At 36.9% G+C, this 22,727-nt stretch overlaps 1 protein-coding gene across 10 annotated transcripts in view; it reads left to right on the forward strand.

Moving 5' to 3' along the window:
- The window catches only part of LOC100730274 (neurofibromin), a 252,327-nt gene that overhangs the window by 23,358 nt on the left and 206,242 nt on the right, over positions 1-22,727 (forward strand). For all 10 annotated transcript variants that reach the window (XM_063251196.1, XM_063251205.1, XM_063251202.1 and 7 more), the window contains exons 2-3: positions 17,647-17,790; positions 20,301-20,384. In XM_063251196.1, coding sequence (XP_063107266.1) covers positions 17,647-17,790; positions 20,301-20,384 — 228 coding nt within the window. The remainder of the gene's footprint in view (positions 1-17,646; positions 17,791-20,300; positions 20,385-22,727) is intronic.

Here is a 22,727-nt window from a genome sequence, read left to right on the forward strand (position 1 = left end):
CAACAACAACAAAAAAAACAAAACCAAACACACAAAAACACAAGAATAAGGAATAAGGGCCAAGAATGTAGCTCAGCAGCATAAGTGCCTGCTTGGTAAGCGCAAGGTCATGAAATCCCCAAGAACCCCCCCCCCCCAACACCTCATAATTATAGTATGATTGTCAGGAAATTGTAAATATACTCATCTTTTTTTTGTCTTTTTTATCGGTATTGGGGATCGAACTCACGACTGCGTGCTTGCAAGGCAGGCGCTTATGCCGCTGAGCTAAATCCCCAGCCCCCAATATACTCATCTTTAATCCATGGTCTGTATAAATTTATCAGTAGCAACTGCCCAGATTTACATATTTTTTTCAATTGTGTTTTATCAGCTTCTTGAGTCTTAATGGTGATTTTAAAAATGGTACTTTTTTTAACTTCGTTTACTACAAACATACACACAGTCCATTTTAATTAAGGTTCCATATGTTCTTGAAAATAATGTGTAGTCCCTAATTCTTAGGTATAATTTCTACATATGTCAGTTTGATCATTAAGCAGTTCAGCTCTTATAAATTCTGACCGATTTTTTTCCCCCTAGTACTGGGGTGAAACCCAGGGATGCTTTACCACTGAACTACATCCCTATCTCTTTTTATTTTTTATTTCAAAATGGAGTCTTGACTAAATTGCTCAGACTGGCCTTGAATTTGCAATCTTCTCCCTTCAACTTCCCAAGTAGCTGGGATTATAGGTGTGTTACTGTGCCCAACCTGATTGATGTTTCAGTTTTCTTCTTGTGCTGAGTCTTATTATTGAAAGTGGTATGTTAGAAAATCTGGCATTGTATTAGTACATTTGAAATTTTTTTCAGTGGGTCAGTTTTGTTGTACTCGTTATGTACATTGATGTTTAGAAAGCTGTTGGTTTGAATCTTTTGAAGCGATGATCCTCTGCTTCTAGTGCTTTTTGCCTTACTCTGCTCCTTATTTGCAAAGGATACAATTTCTTTATGCATGTTAGGTAAGCACTTTACCAGGGAACTGTATTCCTAGCTCTTCTCTAGTTTTTTTTTTTTTTTTAAATGTACCAGCAATCGAGTTCATGACCTTGTACTTGTCAGGTAGGCACTGTGCCACTGAGCTGTATCCCAAGGCCCCTCCAGTTTTCTTCAGTATTTGCCTGTTAGATCTTTTTTCATTTATTGATTATTAATCAATCTTTCTGTATCCTTAGGTTTTGATTTTCTCTTACAAATAATGCATATGAAATCAGTTTGATTTTTTTCCCCCCCTTCAACTAGAGAGTTTAGTACATTTACATTTATTGTGATCACAGATACATTTGGGTTTATTTCTATCATTTTACTTATCCAACTTTTTAATTTTTTTGCTTGAATCTCAAACTTTCTTCCAGAGTTTATTTTTCTTCTGCTACGAGTACATTCTTTAGAACTTATTTTAATAAGGGTCTGTTATAGTAATTGCTTTCATTTTCCTTTCTTTGAAAATATACATTTATTTTCCCTTGTTCCTGAAAGTTTTGAGATAGATAAGACTTTTAAAAATTTTAAAAAGATAATAAGATTTTGGACAGTTTTTTCTATATGTTAAAGATATTTCTTCTGTCATTGCTGTTGAGAATCCAGTCGTCATTGTAATTGCCATTTACTTTATAGATGATAGATGATATATTTTTTCTGACTGTTTTTAGATCTTCCCTTTATTTTTTGTGGCTCTATAGTTTCACCAAAATATCTGTAAGGAAATGCACATGTACATTTGTATATGTGTGTGGGTGTAGGGGTTTGGTAATACCTAGGTCTTACCGAGGTCTTACCTTGAATCCAAGGTCTTTCACTGAGCTACATCTCCAGCTGTTTTTTTTTTTTTTTTTTTTTTTAAATATTACTTTGAGACAGGGTCTCACTAGGTTGTCCAGTCCAGGATGGCCTCTTATTTATAATCCTTCTGCTCCAGCCTCCCAAATAGGTAGGATTATAGATATGTGCCCCTATACTCAGATATATCACTGTTTATATCTCTATATCATCTTTACTCTCACTTTAGGTTTTTTTGTTTTTTTTTTTTTTGAGACAGGATTTCACTGTGCAGTTCAGGCTGGCCTTGAACTTGCAGTGATCCTGCCTCATACAGGCATGTGCCACCACGCCTGACTCTCACTTTAGGTCTTTAGACTTCTTGGAACCGAGGATCCTCATTGTCTAACAGTTCTTAAAACTATCTTTTTAAAATTTATTTATTTTAAAACTACCTTTTAAAACATTGTTCCTTTCCCTTCTTTCTATTAGTTGCCTTCTGGGATGTATCAGTGTTTGAGGCTGAGTCAAATAGTGTGATGTTCTTGTGCAAATTTTTATGTATTGTAAAGTTAAGGGTAGCCTAATTTTTTTCCTGTTTCTTTTTATTTTAATGTACTGTTGTTAATTCTTCACGTGATAATATGCCTTCAGTACTATTTTTCACACAGGTCAAACCTGTTCATCCATCTATTGCTACTGTTCTTTTCTTTTCGTTTCTTTTGCTACTGGGGATCAAACTCATGACCTCATACAATAAAGGCAAGCTGTTGACCTGCTGAGCTAAATCCCCAGCGCTGTTTCCTTGAGGACTTCCTCCCATTTCCCTGTTTAGGGTTGGCTGCTTGGTAGGCCAGGTGTGCAGCTGTCATTCTGAGTTCTCTTTGTCTTTTTACATTCTCATTTTGTGAGTTCTTCTCTCCTGTGTTGATTTTCTTGTTTTGTGGATTCCATTAGTTTGAAGCCGTTCTCTACTGACTTGCTGAAAAAAAAAGTTGCAGAGGATTCTTGAGGCCTTGCATGTTTGAGAATGCCTTTGTCTTTTTTGTTATTTGATTGAGTAGGTATTAAATTCTAGTATAAAAATAATTTTTTCTCAGAATTTTGAAAGCGTTTCTTAACTGCCTTTTAATTTGTTACTGAGATTCTCGATAACAGTGCAGCTTTAACTTTGTCAGCAGCTTATTTCTTTATTTTTAGAAGTTCTTAGGATTTTTGTTTTCTTTGTCCTTGTTCTTCTGCAGTCCAGCAGTAACATATTAAATACTGAATGGGTCCTTTTTGTTTTGGAGAGTCATGCTCTTCAGAACTGGGAAAGTTTTTGTACCGTTGCCCTGGAACATCTTCCTTCCATTTGTAGTTCTTCCTTCTCCCTTCTACTTGTTGGAATTGATTAATCATATAATTTTTAAGGTTTTTTTTGGTGTAGGTCTTTTTGTTTTCCTAGGAAAAGTCTTGACTTTGATTAACTCTTGATTTTTTTTTTTAATCTGTGTAGAGTTAACATAGCAGGCCTAGGAGGATACCCTGTTGAAAGGTGTCCTTGCAAGGTTTGCCCTTGGCTGGTGTCTGGGAACTTGGACTTTTTTAGAAGAATTCCTACCATTCCCACAGGAATGCTGCATGGTACACAAAAGTTTGCATACCTTGTGATTTATGCTGAACACCTGCTTTCCATCTGGGGTCTGAAATGTTGGCACGTTCTAGGCAGAGGATGCCTCCAATTAAATCTTTAGCATAAAGCATCTAATTAATTTACTTAGTAGAATTATTTCACATGTGCTGCTACATTTCCTTGCTAGAGGATTTGATCATGTCCTGTGTTTCTGAGCTGGGAAAGAACTCTTGGAAGCTTGTGCCTGGTTTCTTCTGGACTTTTCCCCATTTTCAGCTTTTCTTTTTGCTGATTTTGGTTTTGTCCATTTATTGTAACAAATGAATACTGGATATGACTGTACGCTGAGCCTTGTGAGTCATTCTAGTGAACCAGTACACCTATAGGTAGTCTCAGGTCTCTTGAAACAGTCATGTTTAATATCCTGAATGTTCTTCTTTTGTACTTTATTGTCACTTACTCTTTTTAAAATAACTTCCTTTCAATTTAGATATTTTCCTAATGTCTTTTAGATATTAATAATTAGCTTTTCTTTTTGATAGTGCTAGGATTCAAACCCAGAGGTGTTGAGCTACATCCTTAGCCCATTTTATTTTTTATTTTGAGACAAGGTCTTGCCAAATTGCTTAGGCAGTACTTGAATTTGTAATCCTCCTGCCTCAGTTTTCCAGAGTGCTATGGTTACAGACATGTGCCACCATGTTTATATTTTCATTCCTGCATTGTTTTCCTTAAAATTAATGTTTACTTGGTTTCCATTTTTCATATGAACAGGCATTTCTTTTTTTTTTTTTAACAGGCATTTCTGGCTGGTCCGATGGCAGTGGGTTATCAGAACTTATTAACATTAGTGTCACTAAAGTTGGTATACCACCCCCCCACTGCTAAATTTGACTGGCTTAAAAAAAATTTGACTGGCATTTCTTATGTCTGCAGATTCTACTTTGTTTTCACTTTAATTAATTAATTAATTAATTAATGTTTTTTTGAGATAGGGTCTCATTATCCAGTTTAGTCTGGCCTTGAACTTACTCTGTAGCCCAGGCTGACCTTGAACTTGCAGTGATTCTCTTTCCTTAGCTTCCCAAGTGCTGGGATAATATGTGTGTTCCACCATATCTGGCTTCATGTTAAATATCTAAACATCTACAGTATCTACCCTTACATCTTAACCATTCCTTCTCAACAAGAAAGGTAGTAGTGTGGGATAGTGGTTGTGGGTGTGTTAACGTCGTTTGTAATAATCTTTTGTGGTGTGTACTCACATTGAATCATATTGCATAGCTGGACATGTTGGCGCATGTCTGTAATTCTAGAGAGGCTGAGGCAAGATGATTATAAGATTGAGACCAGTGTAGGCAATTTAGCACTTTAATAAGACTGTCTCAGTAAAATAAAATAAAAACAAAATAAAAAATAAAAGGAGTGAGGGTTGGAAATAAAGTTTGCACCTTTAATGCATACCAGTTTTTGTTGGTTATACCTCAGTAAGGCCAGAAAAAAAAAAAACAAAAACAAGTGTAAAATCATCTCCTCTGAAAGGTGGGATAATGGGAGCTCCTGTGGCTGACTGACTGGAGGGTCAGTGAGTAGCAAGCTGACTTGTTGTTGGAGGCCCTCCAATGTAAGTCTGTTTTGTTTTTTTTTTTTTTTTTTAATTTTTTAATTTTTGTTTTTGTTTCTCGAGACAGGGTCTCACTGTGTAGTTCAGGCTGGCCTTGAACTCACAGTGGTCCTGAGTGCTGGGGTCATAGGTGTGCGCCTCCATTCCTGGCCACTAGGTCTATTTTTGAACATTTAGATTCTCCAGGAAAATACTGCCTGGTTGATGGCCCAGGGTGGCAAACCTATAGTTCTCATGTCGTAGAGAGAAATTTCTATCATTGAAGACTCTAAAAGTTTGTTATCACTGGCCTAGGAAGATACATCTGTTTTGAACATTAAGAAAACAGGCTGATGGTGGTTTGTGCTATAGGATTATTGTTGAAATTGTTTTTATACTTTAAGGAGTAAAATATAGCTGAAGGAGATGGTTGGTTAATTGGTCTAATTTGTCATGGCACTCCAGTTGGTAGATAGCAGGGACCACCTGTTGTCGGACCATAGTTTGAGACACCCTGTCCTTGGTGATGAAAAGATAGTTGTTGAGGGAGATAGAAGAGTCATTTTATTACTCTTTCATTCTTTTACTTAGGAAGCATTTATTATGTTTTAAAATGCCTAACTAGGGTTAAGCAGGGAATAATATACCTTTCTTGCTCTCATGGAACTTAGGTTCTAGTGTAAGTAAGGGTATTACTAGCCACTAGTGTGCCGTCTGGCTCTAGTTACAGTTCCTGTAAGACCAGCCAGGACAGTGAACGAGGCTCAGACAGCGTACAGGAGAGACCTGTGGGCCTTGGCGGTGGTACTTCTGAAAGGCTGAGTGAAGAAAGTGGCAGGAGAATGAGATGACAGTGGTAAAGAGGGAGACTGAGAGATTATCAAAATAGTGGTAATTGTGTGATTAAATGAGATGTTGAATGTATTGTTTATAGAAACAGTACTATATTGGATGATTGGATAAATGTAGTACTCCTAATAATTTATGAAGATAAAAGTTTTATGTGAACTGTACAATAAAACTATATCCATAGACTCTTCACTAAAAAATTCTTTATGGTGTAGGGTGTAGAGTTTTGGTGTTTAGAAGTATTGTTATGGCAGTCTTTTTTCTGGGTATTTACCTGAAGGGAATGAAACCTCCACCAGCACTATTGTAAAAATATCTGCAGCCCCTCTATTCATTACAGTGTTACCCACAATCAGCAAGACATGGAAGTAATCTGTGTGTCAGTGGATGAACGGCTAAGGAAAATGTGATACACACATAGACACGCATGGAAGGTTGCTCAGACTTAAAATAGCAGGAAGCAAGGTAAAAGGTACTTTTGTAATCCCAGCTACAGGGGAGGCTGAGGCAGGAGGGTTTTCTGATCTTAAGAGGTTTGAGGCTAGTCTGGGCAAGATCTTATTTCCTAGGGGACAAAAATATAAACTGATTGCTTATACAGAGGGGGAAAAAGATTTATTTAGAAATGTAAAAAGGAAATTATTTCATTTGCTACAGCTTGGATGGATCTGTAGGACATTATGCCAAGCCAAATAAGCCATACAGAAAAATAGTGTGTCATCTCTCTTATATGTAGAATCTTAAAAAAAAAAGTCAAATTCATTTTGCTGAGTCAAAGGTCAAGCTTGACTTTACAAGTTTATCTCCCATGAGCACCTGACACATAGAAGGTGTTCAGTTTTTTTTTAATATGTAAAATCTTTACTACCTAGAAATTCCAGATAACTTTGAGGCATCTAGAAAGATATATAATTTTGGATGTAAGAAATAATCTTTTACCCTCTTATTATAGTCTGTGTCATTTATTTTCTTTCAACAGAATTATAAATGGCCCTTTGATTAGAATTGAAATAGTATCTTTTTATACTTTGCTGTAGCCTGCAAGGATCTTCTGGGACACAGCCTTATTTTTCTGTTTTTGAGGGTCTGTGATTTGTGCTCTTTAAACTTTCAGAACTTAACACTCTTTATGTATTCTGTGCAACAAATTACCTAAACTTTAGCCACGTAAAACAGCAGACACTTATTTTCTTAAACTTTTGGGAAATCAGGAGTATGGGGAAGGCTTAGCTGGGCACCCCTCCTGCAGGTTGTGGTTGTGGCAAGCTGCTGGCTGGGTTCGTCACCTTCAAGCTTGTTTGGGGAGGATGTACTTCACGGCTTCTTAACCTGGATGCTGTCAGAGGATTTGCCCTGTGGACCTCTGTGTGTTCTTGCGACATAGCTGTTGGCTTTTTCTGGAGCAGGTGTCTTGAAACAACAAGCCAATTCAAGAAGAAAGCCTTCATCTTTTGTAGACTAATCTCTAGATGTCAATTTCTGTCAGTTACAATGATAACCATGGTTCAGTGGAGGAGGTGTGACTGTTTGGGTGACTCTTTGGCAGTTGTTTTGTAGGCTGATTGCCCCACACTTCTTAGTGGGATCAACTTCTTTTCCAGCTCAGTGTATCAGTTATATTTAGAAGTACATATTAAATAAACTATGTTGAATTCTTGTGTTTCATTTGTTGTAAGTTGAGATTTCTTGTTTCTGAGCGTATTTGCTTAGCGTTTTTATTACTGCCATTCTGATGTATTGTCCTTTGCTTTCCCTTTGACCTTTGATTTATCCAGAAAATAATAGCTCAGTGAGATGTACTTAGTGCTTTCAGTTTAAACACGGAGTACCACAGAAAGCTGTGTCTAGTACAGATGCCTTTTTCACTCTGCTTGGCTCTAGCACCCCTTAGTGCCTTCCTACCCCAACCCACCCACTGTGACCATCTGTTTTACTCTGCCCAGGCTCAAATACTGTACCACTGTACCCTTGCTGCTGTCCAGTGCCGTCCTTCTTCTCGTTTTGCTTAACTCTGTCCTGGGACATCTCTTTCCTACCATGCAGAAGATAAGTACAGTCTGCCACCCTTCCTGAGCCTGTCTCTTTTCTCTCTGTCACACTCAGACTTCACATCCCATCTGGGGCTTTTTCATGAGATTTGTCCTTAGCACATTTGGGCTCCGTCACTCTATGAGGTCTGTTCTCCTAAGTAGATACTGTTTTCACGTTGCTTAGTCTCTGTGCCTGTCTTCTCTGGAAGAGTCTGTCTCTTGCCCTATTCATTCTGTGTCACCTCTGCTGGGTTGCCTGGCCCATGTGGACATTTCATCTGTCTCGTGCTCCGTTTCTTCAGTAGGAATACTTTCCTCCCCTTGCTCAGACTCCTGCATCTTCCCTCTCCCAAACACATACACAGATACCTACTTATTCAGCTGTCCATAACAGCTTTTGTACTGAATGATTAGACAGAAGGGAGAGGAAGGGAAAAGGAAGTGAGCATTTTTTAAAACAGTAACGGTGTGATCCAAGTTTATATTGGACAGAAGCAAATCTTCCCCTGCCTGAGTAATTAGATATCTAGAGAACTCAAAAGGGTATTTTGTGAATTGGCTTTTGGAGTTTTTGTAGTGGTTGGGATGACTGGTATAAATAAGTTCTTTATTTGTGAATTAGGTGTATGTAGGTTCTTTACTTGTGAATAAACAATGGGGTAGTCTGTAAGTTTAGAGTAGTAGGAAGGGAAGAAGCTAAAAAGCAAGAGATACTTAGGGTAATGTTGCAATTCACTTGTTGGCAAAACTGATTTGGCTTCATGCTAATCTCTTTGCCTACAAATGTTTTTATAGCATCCATATTTTTAAGTTAATTTTAATATCTATCTTATGAGCTCAGTATTAAATTCTGGAATGTTACCACACTGCCTAACTAGTCATGTACTATTTATTTACTTAACCATATCCTATATCATTTACTCCTCGGTTAGCAGCTTTATGTTTTGCATTTAGTCTTGTCAAAGGAATACTATCTTTGTAATCATAGATTTGATTATATATTTGATGTAGGATAGTAAGATGAAGATAAAAATAAAAATGTTTGAAGTTTGGAGTACTCAGAAGACTGAGAGGAGGATCAATGAATTCAAGACCAGTTTAGGTTGCATATCATGTTTCTTTGAAAATAAGATCTACCTGGAAAACAAGTCCTAGCATGATTTTTAGAAGAGATGTCAAAAGTAAAAAAATTTTTTCAAAGTTCACTGGGTGCTATTATCAAGTCCTATTACATAGCAGTGTTATGGAATCCACATGGGGAAGTAGATGTTAAATACAGAATTTATATGTATGTGTGTGTATATATATACATTTTTTGCCCCCTTTGTGTGTGTGTTGTTGATGTTGTTGTTTTGTTTTTTGAGATGGTCTCTGTGTTTTATATAATCCAGGCTGGCCTGGAATTCTTCCTGTGTCAGCCTCCTAAATAAATGCTGGGATTGCAGGTGTGCGCCATAACATCCTGCCAATATTTTGTATCTTTTCTCCCTCCCCCACTTTTTTTGTCTTTTTGAGTCAGGGTCACACTATGCAGCTCAGGCTGACCTTGAGTTCACTTTGTAGTCCCAGCTGGTCTCAAACTCACAAGGATCCTCCTTCCTCAGCCTCCTGCGTACTGGGATTACAGGCATGCCCCACCACACCTGGTTCTATATTTTCTTGATTTACTCAGAGCTGATGTATTGGGTCCCTTTTCCCTCAGATGATTTTTTTCTTTGCTTTTTTTCTTATGTACAGATGAAAACATATTAAGTGAATTCTAACATGGGCATGCCTATCACAGTCTTTCCAACAGTTTAGGAACTGGTTTGAATGTAGCAAGCAAAAATGTGACCTTTTAGAGAATTTTCTGATTGAAAGTAGAAACAAATTGCCCATTGTTCACAGAGTACTTTGCTTATATGATTTGCCTTGTTCTGCTAAATCCTTTTTTGTTGAATCTCCCATGTTAAGTACATATTAAGTAGCTAATAAGTTGTAATAGTGATCACAATTAAAGATTATTAGTTTTCTTGGACCCTCTACCTTTTTTTCGGTATTAGAACCCTTGTGCTTGTGCTTGCCTGGCAGGCACTGCACCACTAAGCTGTATCCCTGGCCATACATTTCTGTTATACCCAAAGATTTCTGTTAGATAGCATGAACTGTTTAAAACAAATTTCACTTTTTTCCCCATTTGTGAAAGTAACACATGCTAATTGAAAAGAAACCCGTAAAAGGAAAAATCCTCTAAAATACTGTGAATTTATCTTTATTATTATTTTTTTCAAGGTGTGCCCTATTTTTCTTTTCACTCAGGCATAATTTTTTCCTTGTATGTGTTACAGGAGTACTTTCTTTGTGAAAAATACAGTGACAAAATAATCTAATTTTATGCTATATGATTTTTGGTGTGGTACTGGAAATCATCCCGACGGCCTCATATAGGCACACATTTTACCACGGAACTGTATCCCCAATCCTCTTTTGCACTTTTAAAATTATTAGTAATGTTAGTGTTTCATGTATTTACTGACTGTTCATCTTTGTGTTGCTTTCTGTTTCTTCAACAGTTTTTCCATTTGTCTTATTAATATATAAAACAACCTTGTTTATTATTTATTAGTTGCATAAACTTTTTTTTGGTAGCAGGTGCTATGCTGCTGAACTATATCCCCAGCCCACATAAATCTTTTGGTAGCTAATTGTTGGGTACTCTTATACTTGTTTGTCAACAGTATAGAAATTACAGGGTTTTTTGTTTTGCTGTGCAGTTCAGGCTGGCCTTGAGCTCAGTTTGTAGCCCAGGCTGGCCTCTAACTTGCAGTGATCCTCTTGCTTCAACCTGAGTACTGTGATTATACACCTGGTACTTCATTTAGGTTTCTACTCAAATGTCACATATCCAAAGAGTTTTTCCCGTGCACCTTATCACATAAATCCTTGGTTGCTTAGAACTCCTTAATCTTGCCTTTTTTTCTTCATAGATTTTGATCCTGTCTGTTGGGGGTTAGTAGGTCTGAATATTGCTTTTCTTCCCTGTATTCCACTCTTCTTCTGAACAAGTTGAGAGTAAAGTGGAGATTAAAAATACATATTTAAAAATTACATACGTATCTGAACATTAAGTTGGAGATCCAAATGGGCCAACTAACTAAATCCAAGAATTAGGCAGACTTACCCAATAGTCCAGGCTGAGGTAGAGGAAACCTCTTGTATTCAGTAACAAGCATTTTCCCTGGCAAAGAAAAGTGGAGCTGAGGTTTGTGCCATTCCCCTCCCTGTCTCTGTCTGTCTGTCTGTCTGTCAGTTTCTCTCTGCCTCACGCTGTCTCTTACTATTGCTCTCTGACTAAATGGGAATGAAGGAAAGGGAATAAAGAAATGCCGAGAATAACCCCAGACCCCAGACGTGAAACGGGGCAGACTGTGGTACTCTAGTAAAATGGTAAACATAGTAGGGAGATTATAAATTAAGCCCTGGGAACACTGCGTAGGTTAAAGTGCCTTCAAACTACTCATATAAGAAATGAAATAGACATTTGAATAATACCTGAATCTTAGGGGAGAAGTTTGAATTAAGTATATGTACACACCTGTGCTCATTTTCTACCACAGTTGCTCAGTTTCTGTGTTTGAGTAGTCTGGGCATTGGTTAGCTGGGTTTTGTGCTCAGTTTCCCACCAAGCTGAAATGAAAGTGTCTGTTGGAGCTGCAGACTCATCTGAGGTGTAGGGTTCTCATCTATATTCACTTGTTTTTTGGCAGAATTTAGTTCCTTATAGTTAGTTGTAGGACATAGGCCGTCACTTCTTTGAGGCCACTTGCTGTTTCCTGTCACATGGTCTTTGTTCTCTACATTTTTTGTTTGTTTTACATGCAGTGGAAAGTATCTTATCTGTTTCATACCAGTTTGTCTAGTTTTTGCAGGACTGGAGATCAAATCCAGAGCCTTGAGCGTGTCTTCTACCACCGAGCTACACCCAGTCATTCCTATCATTGTTCACAACCCATATGGTTAGGCCAGCCTCATCTAGGATTAATACCCCTTTCTTTCTTTCTGTCTTTCTACCCCACTTTTTTTTCTTTTTGAGATAGGCCCTTGCTTTGTAGTGCAAGCTGGGCTCAAACTCACAGTGATCTTCCTGCCTCCCCTGGCTGAGTTTTAGGATTAACATGTGTACAAGCACGTCTGGCTGATAGTATTCCTTTGATTAACTCAAAACAATTTATTAGGAACCTTAATTATATCTGCAAAGTTTCTTTTTCTATATAATGTAACAATCTAGGCATGAGATTCCATCATATTTGCAAGTTTTTGTGAAACCAAGGGAAGAGACTGTATCAGGATGTGCCCCAAAGAGTGGGACCCTTGAGAGCTTAGTTGTTAGCAGTTGTCATGGTAGCTGTTGCCAGGACAGTCAGTGAATACAGAAATTGCCCAAGAAAAACTGTTCAGAGAAGGAGAGATTTTGACAGAATTTCAGAATTTATCTAGAGGATATGTTTACTCTTTTTTTCTTTTTCTTTTCTTTCTTTCTTTCTTTTTTTGAAGGGGTCTTTTTGGGGCAGTTTCACTGTGCAGTTTGGGCTCTCCTTGAACTCACAGTGATCCTCGTATCTCACCCTTCTAAGTACGCCAACATGCCTGGTCTTGTTTACTCATTTTTGTGTTCAGAGACCTCTGTTTCTAGCTAGCAAATAAGATAGTCAATAAATACTTGTTAAAGTCATTCTTTGATCTCATATTTTAAAAATTTGATATGTAATTTGTGTATAGTAACTTTCATCCTTTTAAGTTATAGTCTTAAGTTTTGGCAGTGAGCATCATCATAGTTGGTTACAGGATGTTTCACACCCTCTAATTCTTTTACACTTCTCTTTGGTCCAAAGGGAGGCAGAGGCAAATCCTGGTAAGAATGGATTGTATAATTGTCTTTCAGGGGAGAGACCTCTTAAACAAGTTTGAGGGGTGCTTATTCATAAATAGGCAGTGATAGACCACTTCACAGACTCAGAAGATGCGGGAGAATTGGAGAGTACAATATTTTTGGGAGCATCAGTTTAGATGTTTCCATTCTGTGTGTCAGTCTTCCCCTTCCCCATGGAGGCCTTTGATCTTGGCGAAACAGACTTACCTTGTCTGGAAGTTCAACTTTCTTTGAAGCTCAGCATGTAAACAGAGATGTAGATAGATATATCCACCCATATCTATATTTGATATACTTATAGGCCTGCCTTTATATACACAAATGAATGGCGTATTTGGATGATAATTATATTTATGTGTTAACAGTAAATTACTTCCACACCCTTTATATTATATTTACATATGAATGAATGGATGATAATTAAGCATTGGTTTTAGTCTTTAGATTTCTCTTATCCTCTTCCTGCAGAAGGCTTTGGCCTGGTCTTCAGACTTAGCTTTTCTTTGGTAGTTAATCACCTTTTTTTTGAAAAAAATCTTTTTCTTCATAGCTCAGAGAATTTAACAGTATTTTTCTGATTCTGTTTTGTGGTATTTTAAGTCAGTGTCTCGTTATGTTGCCCAGTCTTGCAGTCAAGCAGTTTCTCAAGTAGCTAGTCCATTGTTCTGCAGTTACTATTTCTCTTTCATTGCCAATTTAAAAATCTCATTTTAGCTCCTGCTGCCTACTGTCCTGGAACCCTAGGGATTTTTAGGGCATTCCTTTGGGATCACACTTGGGAGAAAAGCACATTGACCAGGTGCTGAGTTAAACTGTACCATGAGTTCTGTATCAGCTTTGATCAGCCTCATGTGGGGAGTTCAAGAGTTGCTCAGAATCAAGAGAGATAAGTACAGATCTTTTATATTATTATGTCAGTTAGTCATTACATGCAAGTTTCCTGGGAAGGATGGGACTTGGGCTAGACCCTTTTTTGCAGGTGAGATAGTCCCTGAAAGGGCTGAGTGACACTACTTCCCATAGTTAAGACAAGTCTTCCATAAAAGGAGGAGTGGGCAGCACCTCACTGTCTCCTACGCTTCTGTATTCACCAAATGAGCATTTGTTTTTGTTTTTTAATATTATTAGGAACCACGGATTTAAATATGTTAAATAACATTTAACAAACTTTCTATTGACTTATATTGACTTATACATACTGCATATGTACAGCTCAAATGTTCACAGAATAAATACCTCAGTGGGGCAGGTAAGCCCCCACCTGTGAGCCAGCCGGCACACGGAATGGGGAGAAGCAGGTCAGCTAAATCTTCTCTGTAAGCTGCTGGAGCATGAAGCAGGGAGAACTAAGAAGGAACCGAACCCTGCCTCAGAAAAGCGTCAATGTAACCATTACTTAGGTGAAAAAGGAAATCATTATTGGCATTCCAGTAGTCCCTCTTCCGCCTTGCTTCCTTCAAGCCACTACCTCTTAAGGTTCTGTACTATCCATTTGTCTAAAATCATAGGATGAATTTAACATATTTTTGCAAATGCAACCATACAATATATCTTTTGTTCTGACTTTCTATCCCTTATTATTTTTATGAAATTAAACTTACAGTTTGTTACTTCCATTGCTGTGTAGTTTTTTTATATTAGTATACTATTTTTAAAAAAATGTATAAAAATATAAAAAATGTCAATAAACATTTGAAATATGTCCAGTTCCAGGAAATGTTAAAAATACTGCTGTAGGTGCTGGGGATTTAGTTCAGCAGCATAAGCGCCTACCTTGCAAGTGTGTGGTCATGAGTTCGATCCCTGGTACTGATAAAAACGAAAAAGACAAAAAAAAAAACATACTACTGTAAACATTGTTGTACATGTCTTTTGGTGAACATGTTAGTGTTTCTGTTATTCTTAGTGAAATTGCTGAGTATGTCTAGTTTTAGCAGAAAATGCCATTTCCAAAGTTACTGCTAATTTATACTTCTAGCAGCAGATTTAAGAGTTCCAGTTGCTGTGGTTGCACCCATTTGTAGAGGCAGGGTTTAAAACTGACTGTTGTGTGTATTTACTAAGATCCTTCCACTACCACTACTATAATTTTGTCTTCCTGGGACTGGAAGACTGTCAAATTTTTCTGTTTCTCAGAAATTTTTGTCTTGGGCTGGGGATTTAGCTCAGCAGCATAAGCGCCTGCCTTGCAAGTGTGCAGCTGCGAGTTCGATCCCCAGTACTGCCAAAAAAAAAAAAAAAAAGAAATTTTTGTCTTAGCCTTTTACTTTCTTCCACTTATCGATTTGAAATCCCCGTCTTCAATTTTTCCACTTTAGTCTTCAGTGGCCTTCAGACTCTTTGATGGTTTCTCTTTTTCCTTAGCATATGTACTTTGAGCATGACCTTACATTTTTCTGCCTAGATTCTGTGAATGCCTCAAGGAAAAAGCAGCTAGAGCCTTTGTAGTTCTTATTCCTTTAATAACTCTGAAATCTGGTAAACAGGTGATTTTTGTATTTCACTTTTTAAAAAATAAAGTTGAATACTTGTCTTGCTATAAATTATCTTATATGGTAACAGAAGTATTTATTTAAACATAGCTTATATGCTTCAATAAATTAGTACTACTGTCCATGGCAGTTTAAAAATTATTCCATTTTTGATGAGTGGAATCCTATTTAGAATTCACGTCTGAATCTTTCCAACTGAACTCTTACTTACAGTCTGTGTTGCTGTCTGGTATGATAAAATGTTCCAGGCTCATCATGTACCTTTTCCAAAGGACTCCTGCTTACTTTTAGGAGGAATTAGTATTTGAAGATTATAATTGGGTAGAGATTTTATTTTTATGGGATTGATTATAATTTCTGGGCATTTTCTGTGGAAATAGGTAGAAATTTATTTTCTTAATAAAAAGTAAAGTACATCAAGATGCTTTCGATTCAGATTGAAGGGTACAAAATTTTTATTATACCATTCTTAATTTCCCCTGATTATCTCTACTTTATTTCCATTCATTCTCTAAAGGTAACCATTATAAAAACTTGCCAAGTTGTTTTACATTTCATCTGACTCTTCTGTGTCTTGTTTTTGGTCTTTTGAGACAGGGTCTCATTCTGCTAGGCTGGCCTTGGGCTTACTTTGGAACCCTACCTCAGCCTCCTGAGTGCTAGGAATACCAACATGCACCACCATACCTGGCTACTGTTCTAATTCTTTTACTTTTTTTTGGCCGTACTAGGGATTGAACCACGGATCTTCGCTCTGGGCTACATCCTCAACTCTGTATTTTTTTGTTTTTTCCTTCCTTTGCGACAGATTATGACAAGGCTGGACTCAAACTTTTGATTTGTTATTATTGCAGAGTTTATTTTTGCTTTGTTGGGTGGAGGGTTGTATACTTACTTTAATGTAGTGTTGTTGTTGTTCATTTTGGGACATGGTTTTACTTTGCAGTTCAGGCTGGCCCTGAGTGCATTTTGTAACCCAGGCAGGTTTTGAACTCATAATGATCTTCCTGTCTCAGCCTCCTGAGTGCTGAAATTATAAGCGTGTGTTACCATGCCCAGCAAATGTAGATGTTTTTGAATTATAATTTTACTATTTTGATCTTCTCTACCATTCTATGTGCGGGGGGACATTGGGAAGATTGATAAGCTACATTGTCGTTTTTTGATCTTGTAAGTTTCCCCTCTACAATCTTTGTAATGAACATCATGTAATTTTGTAACTTCTCTTTTGCTTGTTCCCGTATCTCTTAAAATGCACTCCCTTCATTTCTTTACTGTTAGATTACTCATTTGTTATTGGCTTAGCAGATTTGAGATTTTGTTTCCTGTCTTTCCACCTTTTTTGTAGATTTTCAAATTGATGATTGGACCTAGGTTGATTGGTTTATTCGTTTTCACAGAACCTCACCAGAGTTCTCTGTCAGCATTGGCAAGACGTTTGTGTTAGCGTTAGTATTAGCATTAGCATCAGCACACTCTTGCGCGCGCGCTCTCTCTCTCTCTCTCTCTCTCTCTCTCTCTCTCTCTCTTAGGGACCAGCATGTATTACAGTCTACAGCTGAGCTACATTCCCATCTTAGCAGAGTCTAAATATGTGCATGGTGTTTATGTACAGAATGCTACGTTTAGGCAGATTAGAGATAAATTTGTAGGCAGTGTGACATAATTCATTCAATGTTAGCGTGATCCCTTCAAAGCATATTTTTTTTCCTGTGATGCGTATTTGTTTTGTATTCCTTCAGTTATGTAGCTGAGCATGGTTATCTTTTTTAAATCAGTCTTAACTTTGTCCTAGGTTTTATAGTTTGTTTTGATTACTGAATACTTGATGGTTATTTGCCATTATTGGTAAAGGTCTGGAGCATAGATTTTTCTGGAACTGTTCATGTTTGAGTTCAGTGTATAAGGAAAAAGACTGTGTGAATTTTGTTGAAGATATTCTCGAGTTAATTTTCAGCTACACGGAAATGGTTCCTTTAGGAGTCATTCATTTTTTCTTATTTATTGCTTGGTAAAAGGGTTAATTTTGTAGAAAAAGATTTATGACTTCAGAAAGCAAACTGCAAAAGTGGAAATTTCCAAAAATTAGTTATAAAAGCTATTAAACATTAAAAGTTGGAGCCCTGAGACAGAAATATAGGTAACTGTTATTGATAGATAATAAACTGCCATTTCCTAAAATGCCCCCTTTTTTTTTTTTTTGTGGTACCGGGGATTGAACTCATGACCTTGCACTTGCCAGGCAGGTGCTTATGCCGCTGAGCTAAATCCCCAGCCCTAAAATGTCATTGTTTTCAGTGAAAAAAGTCATTTTGAAGGGTAACTCTTAACGTTTTTTTCTTCCTCAGCTTCCAATTAAAACAGGACAGCAGAATACACATAACAAAGTTAGTACCGAACACAACAAGGAGTGTCTAATCAATATTTCCAAATACAAGTTTTCTTTGGTTATAAGCGGCCTCACTACTATCTTAAAGAATGTTAACAATATGGTGAGTATTTGGATTACTATTTTTGGGTGAATTTGTTTGTTTTGTTTTTTATTTAGAAACTCAGTAGCATAAATTTAGTTTATGGATGAGCACAGGTGTAAACTTAACTCTCACTTGAGTTTTATGTTCTTTCCCTTAGAAACTTCTATTAATGACTATTTTCTCTAATATTATCCTGAAATTAGGGTTTTTTTAAAATTAGGGTTTTATGTGAGTTATATATATATAAATTGACCACCTTGTATAATCTTTTATTATTTTTCTTTGTGATGCTGGAGATTGAATCTAGGTCCTTGTGTATATTATGCCAGATCTGCCTCTGAGCTAGATCCCAGCTCTCTGGTGTATAACTATCATACTATATTATGAGCTTTTCTTTAGCTTATTTGAATTTGCACATCAGATTTTTTCCAGTCCAAAGCAGATGATAAGTAACGTATGATCTCTTACTCCTGAAATGTGACTGATATTTATGAACATATTAGTGTTTTTATCCTCTTCCCTCTGTAACCTGTGACATTCTTTGGTAGAGAACTTTGTGTTGAAACACTTTTCCTTAAATTGTTACCAATTATCAATTTCATCAAGTAATTCTCTATTAAAAACTAACTCATAATTTCTTCTTTTTCTTATTTTATATAATCTGTTAATATTCCCTTAGCTTTATTTAAATTTATGACCTCACACTAGCCAGGCAGGCACTTAATACTGCTGAGCTAAATTCCTGGTCCTTAATTTTATATTTTTTAGTCTTTTTTTTAATCTGTTTGTTTTTTTGTACCGGGAATCAAACTTAGACCTTGCACTTGCCAGTCAGGCACTGTGCCGCTGAGCTATGTTCTTGGCTTCCTTTAATTTTAAAGTCCTGCAGCTGTTCTCTGGGTGTACCTTTGAACATATGTCTTATCTGCCTCAGGTCATCCCTTCCTTCCTGTCAGTTTTCATGAAGCCATCTCCTTGCTAGTGTTCATGCAGCTGATCTAGATCATTCTTTACTTGTCTTTAGCAGTTGTAATCTCAGTTTGTATTGTTTACATTGAGCCATAAAAGAACTCCTGGTTTAGGAGTGTGAAGATCAGTCCCATTTCTATAATTTTATTAGTGTCAATGTATTTCCTTAAACAGATTCCTTAATGACTTTACACAGCTGATGAACCTGAGGTGTGGGCATTCATTTGCCTTACAAAGATTTTTTTTGTTCATGGGAAATATTAACTTTTTCTAAAGAAACCAAAGGACTTCTTTATAAAATGTAAAGTGATTTATAGAAATGTGTTTAATAGGATGTCATAGATCTTTTGTTGCAGTGTATGAGGAACAGTAACAAGATTTTTCACACAAAAATATCTGACCATGTTCTCAGATACTTTTAAGCATTTTAGTATATGGGAACATCTTCAAACAAAGCAACATTGTGATATTGGTGTCTTTTTAATGCTTACTAGTTAAATCATGTTGTGGAATACATAGTCTTTTGTTAGTAAATAGTTGGTGTAGCAATTTGAGGATAGTGAATACTATCCTCCAAGTTTACCATAATTGAGGCACACATTTTGTTGCCATAAGAATTAAGCCTTTAATAAGACTTTGAGCTGGCGGTAATAATGTATCCTGTGATCTCAGCTGCTTGGGGGCCTAACGCAAGAGGGTCACAGTTCTGAGGCCAGCTTGGACAATGTAGCAAGATTCTGTCTCACCATAAAATTAAAATGCCTAGGGAGGTAGTAGCTCAGTGTTTCCTGTTGTTGTTTAATCCCTAGTACTTCAAAAAAGAAAAAATAAGACTGTGTCATGGCATAAAAGTATGGTGCTCAATTCAAGATTCTGACGAAGATCTGTGTATCATGTTTTTAAAAATCATAAACCAAAGCAACATGTTCTCCCTCTCTCTTCTTTTTTTGGCAGTACAAAAAATCTTTTTTTGGCTGTACTGGTATTGAACCCAGGTTCTTGAGTGCAGGAGGTGCTCTACACTGAACTATATCTTTATCCCCCTTTTGCCATAAGGTCTCTTTAAATTGGCTCTGCTGGCCTAGAACTTGTGACCCACCTGTCTCAGCCACCTAAGTAGGTGGGACGTACAGGCGTATACCGTTGTGTTTGGTCAGCATGACATCTTGTGCTGTCATAAGGCTAATAATGATGGTAGTTTGCCTTATTTCTGTTTGCCTGATGATATATTTTGTATGAAGTTAGAAATTATCTATTATCTGGGGCTGGGGATTTAGCTCAGCGGCATAGCGCCTGCCTTGCAAGCAGGCAGTTGTGAGTTCGATCCCTGGTACCGATAAAAAGGAAAAAGAAAAAAAAAAAAAAAGAAAGAAAAAAGAAAAAAAGAAATTATCTATTATCAGAAATAACAGATTTAAGCATGCTTTTATTTTTAGAAATAAAATGGAATGCTATTGGTTTTTCTTGATGCTCAGTTCCTCATTTTTCAGATGTGTATTGATCTATAGTAGACAGTGATAACCAACTTTGTGTTCAGATAGCTTCTTTTTTTTTTTTAGAGGATATTTGGAGAAGCTGCTGAAAAAAATTTATATCTCTCTCAGTTGATTATATTGGATACACTGGAAAAATGTCTTGCTGGGGTAAGTAAATCCACCCTCAAGTAGGTATGTTTTGTGAATTCAGTCTTGAGAATGATGCACTATACCAAAGCCTAGGTCTGGACAGAGAGAATGCATATGAATTTTTTTGTCTTAAAAAATATGCATATGATTTTTGCTAATGCAGCTGACCTGGTGCACAATTTTTCAAGAAAAAGTTATTCACTCTTTTGTACAATAGATACTAAGTTTGTTTATATAACATATTAGTTTCTGACACAGAGGCTTTCATTTTAGTTCTCTAGGGTTTGGTAGCAGCAGACCCAAGGCTTACCTTTGCACATACTAAATAAAAAAAAAAAAAATCTGCTCCAATAACATGTTAGTTTTGAGTTTTATATCTGCTTCAGGTTTTTAAGAAAAGATTTTTGTGAAGAAACTGCTTTTGGTTCATTTAATTTCTCAGATATTGTTAGGCCTGTGTCACTGAGTGGCAGTAAAGGCCAAGTGTAATCTTATTCTTGCTCTTCTGTGAATACAATCTTAATATTCTGCTATACAAATCTATATAAAAGAGAATTTGAAAATTGGACAGATACCCTAAGAATATATGTGTATATATGAACATATACAATAGGTACATGGAGGAGTAATTGAGTATCAAATAGTTCTTTTTCAGGTTTTCTCTAAGTAGTTTTCTCAGTGTATTTCAACTACAACTTAATCTGAACTTTTTCAAGGATATTTCTGTTGTATAAAACAAAGTGCTTCTTTTCTCCAATAATCTTAATTTTCCTGGATAGTGGGAAGGAGTTTGTATTAATATGTAAATTAAACATCTCTATGTAAAAGTTCTATGTATTCCATATATCAATTATTTCTTATATTTTCTCTTTCTGTGGCACAGAATTCACAACTTTGCCTTTATTCAAATATTTGTCCTTCACATGTTATCATTATCTGCAGTAAACCTGTAGGGAAGGGATTATACTATAGGGGGACTGACTGTGGTTGAGAAGAGAAGAAATGATCAGAAGTGTTTGGGAGGGTATTAGAAAAATAATTTGCACAGCTGTGGTTTTTTAGGGAAGACCATTGGCCACAAGATCTAACATAATACGTGAATTCTTTTATTGACCCTTGGCCATTTCCAAAATTGTGAGAGTGCTCATATGCATTTCTCACTTGAGAGGAAGCGAGTTGTTTTAGCTTGATGCTGTCTGTTACTCTGTGATATATTGTTGTTCATTTGTAAAATGGAGTGAAAGAGCAAAAGCACTATTTATTATATGGGATGATAAAACTGGGAAGGTGAGCATTTTAAAAAACTTTTGAATTCTCTTGTAGTAGCCTTACTACTTGGATTGTAAATTGGCCCCCCTCCCCCCTTCTTTTAAAACAAGGATTCACTACGTAGTCCAGACTGTCCTTAAACTCATTATATAGCCTAATTTGGCCTCAAATTTGTGGCAATCCTCATAAGATTATAGGTGTGTCTTGTGTGCTCCACCATGCCTGGCCTTTTTTGCCCCGGGGTGGAGAGGTCTTGTTGAGATAAGAGTTTTGCTGTGCAGTTCAGGCTGGCCTTGAACTCACTTTGTAGCACAGGATCGCCTCAAACTCACATTGATCTTCCTGCCTCAGCTTCCTGAGTGTTGGGATTACAAGAACGCGCCAGCATGCTTGGCCCACATTCTCAAGTGAAGGGAGAAGGATTGGTTTTGCCTCTTTCAGTCTGCAACTTTTCTCCCTTAACATTTGTAATTGAGGGTTAGTGGTAAGTGTGTTTTGGAGAATGATCCCTTGTGTTATTGGTTCTTCTCTGATTTAACACAGGACTTTTTGGAGATAGGACAGTGGAAATGCTAATAGGTGGCCATGGTATAAGTTGTATAATATATAAAATACATACGATTTCACCTACTTTAGTATTGAAAATGTGTAAGTTTGTGTATATGTGTGGTGCTAAGAATTGAACCCATGACCTTGTGCATGCTTGGTAAATGCTAAGCATTTACCTACGCTTTCATCCTAGTATATATTTTTCTATTAAATTTAAAACTTAAAAAAGTATTACTGCTTTTATTATTGAACAGTTGTTTTTCTTGGGTTCCTATCTGTAATCCTTTCCCTCTTCTCCCCTCTCCTCTCTGCTGTCTCCCCTTTTCTCCTCTCCCTTCACCTTCCTCTGTCTATCACTGTTGCTGTCGCTGCCTGTGTCTCTGTCTGTGTCTCTATTTCTCCATCATTACCAGGCATTGAATGCAAGGCTGCATCCCAGTCCTTCTTTTATTTTGTGAAAGGGTCATTCTAAGTTTCTCTGGGTGTGTTCAAAATTGCCACCCTCCTGCTTTAGCCTCCAGTATGGCTGTTTCTTGAGATTCA

Source organism: Cavia porcellus, unplaced genomic scaffold (genome assembly GCF_034190915.1).
Source record: "Cavia porcellus strain 051 isolate PalLab524CR breed Dunkin Hartley unplaced genomic scaffold, mCavPor4.1 scaffold_6, whole genome shotgun sequence".
Classification (NCBI taxonomy): Eukaryota; Metazoa; Chordata; class Mammalia; order Rodentia; family Caviidae; genus Cavia; species Cavia porcellus.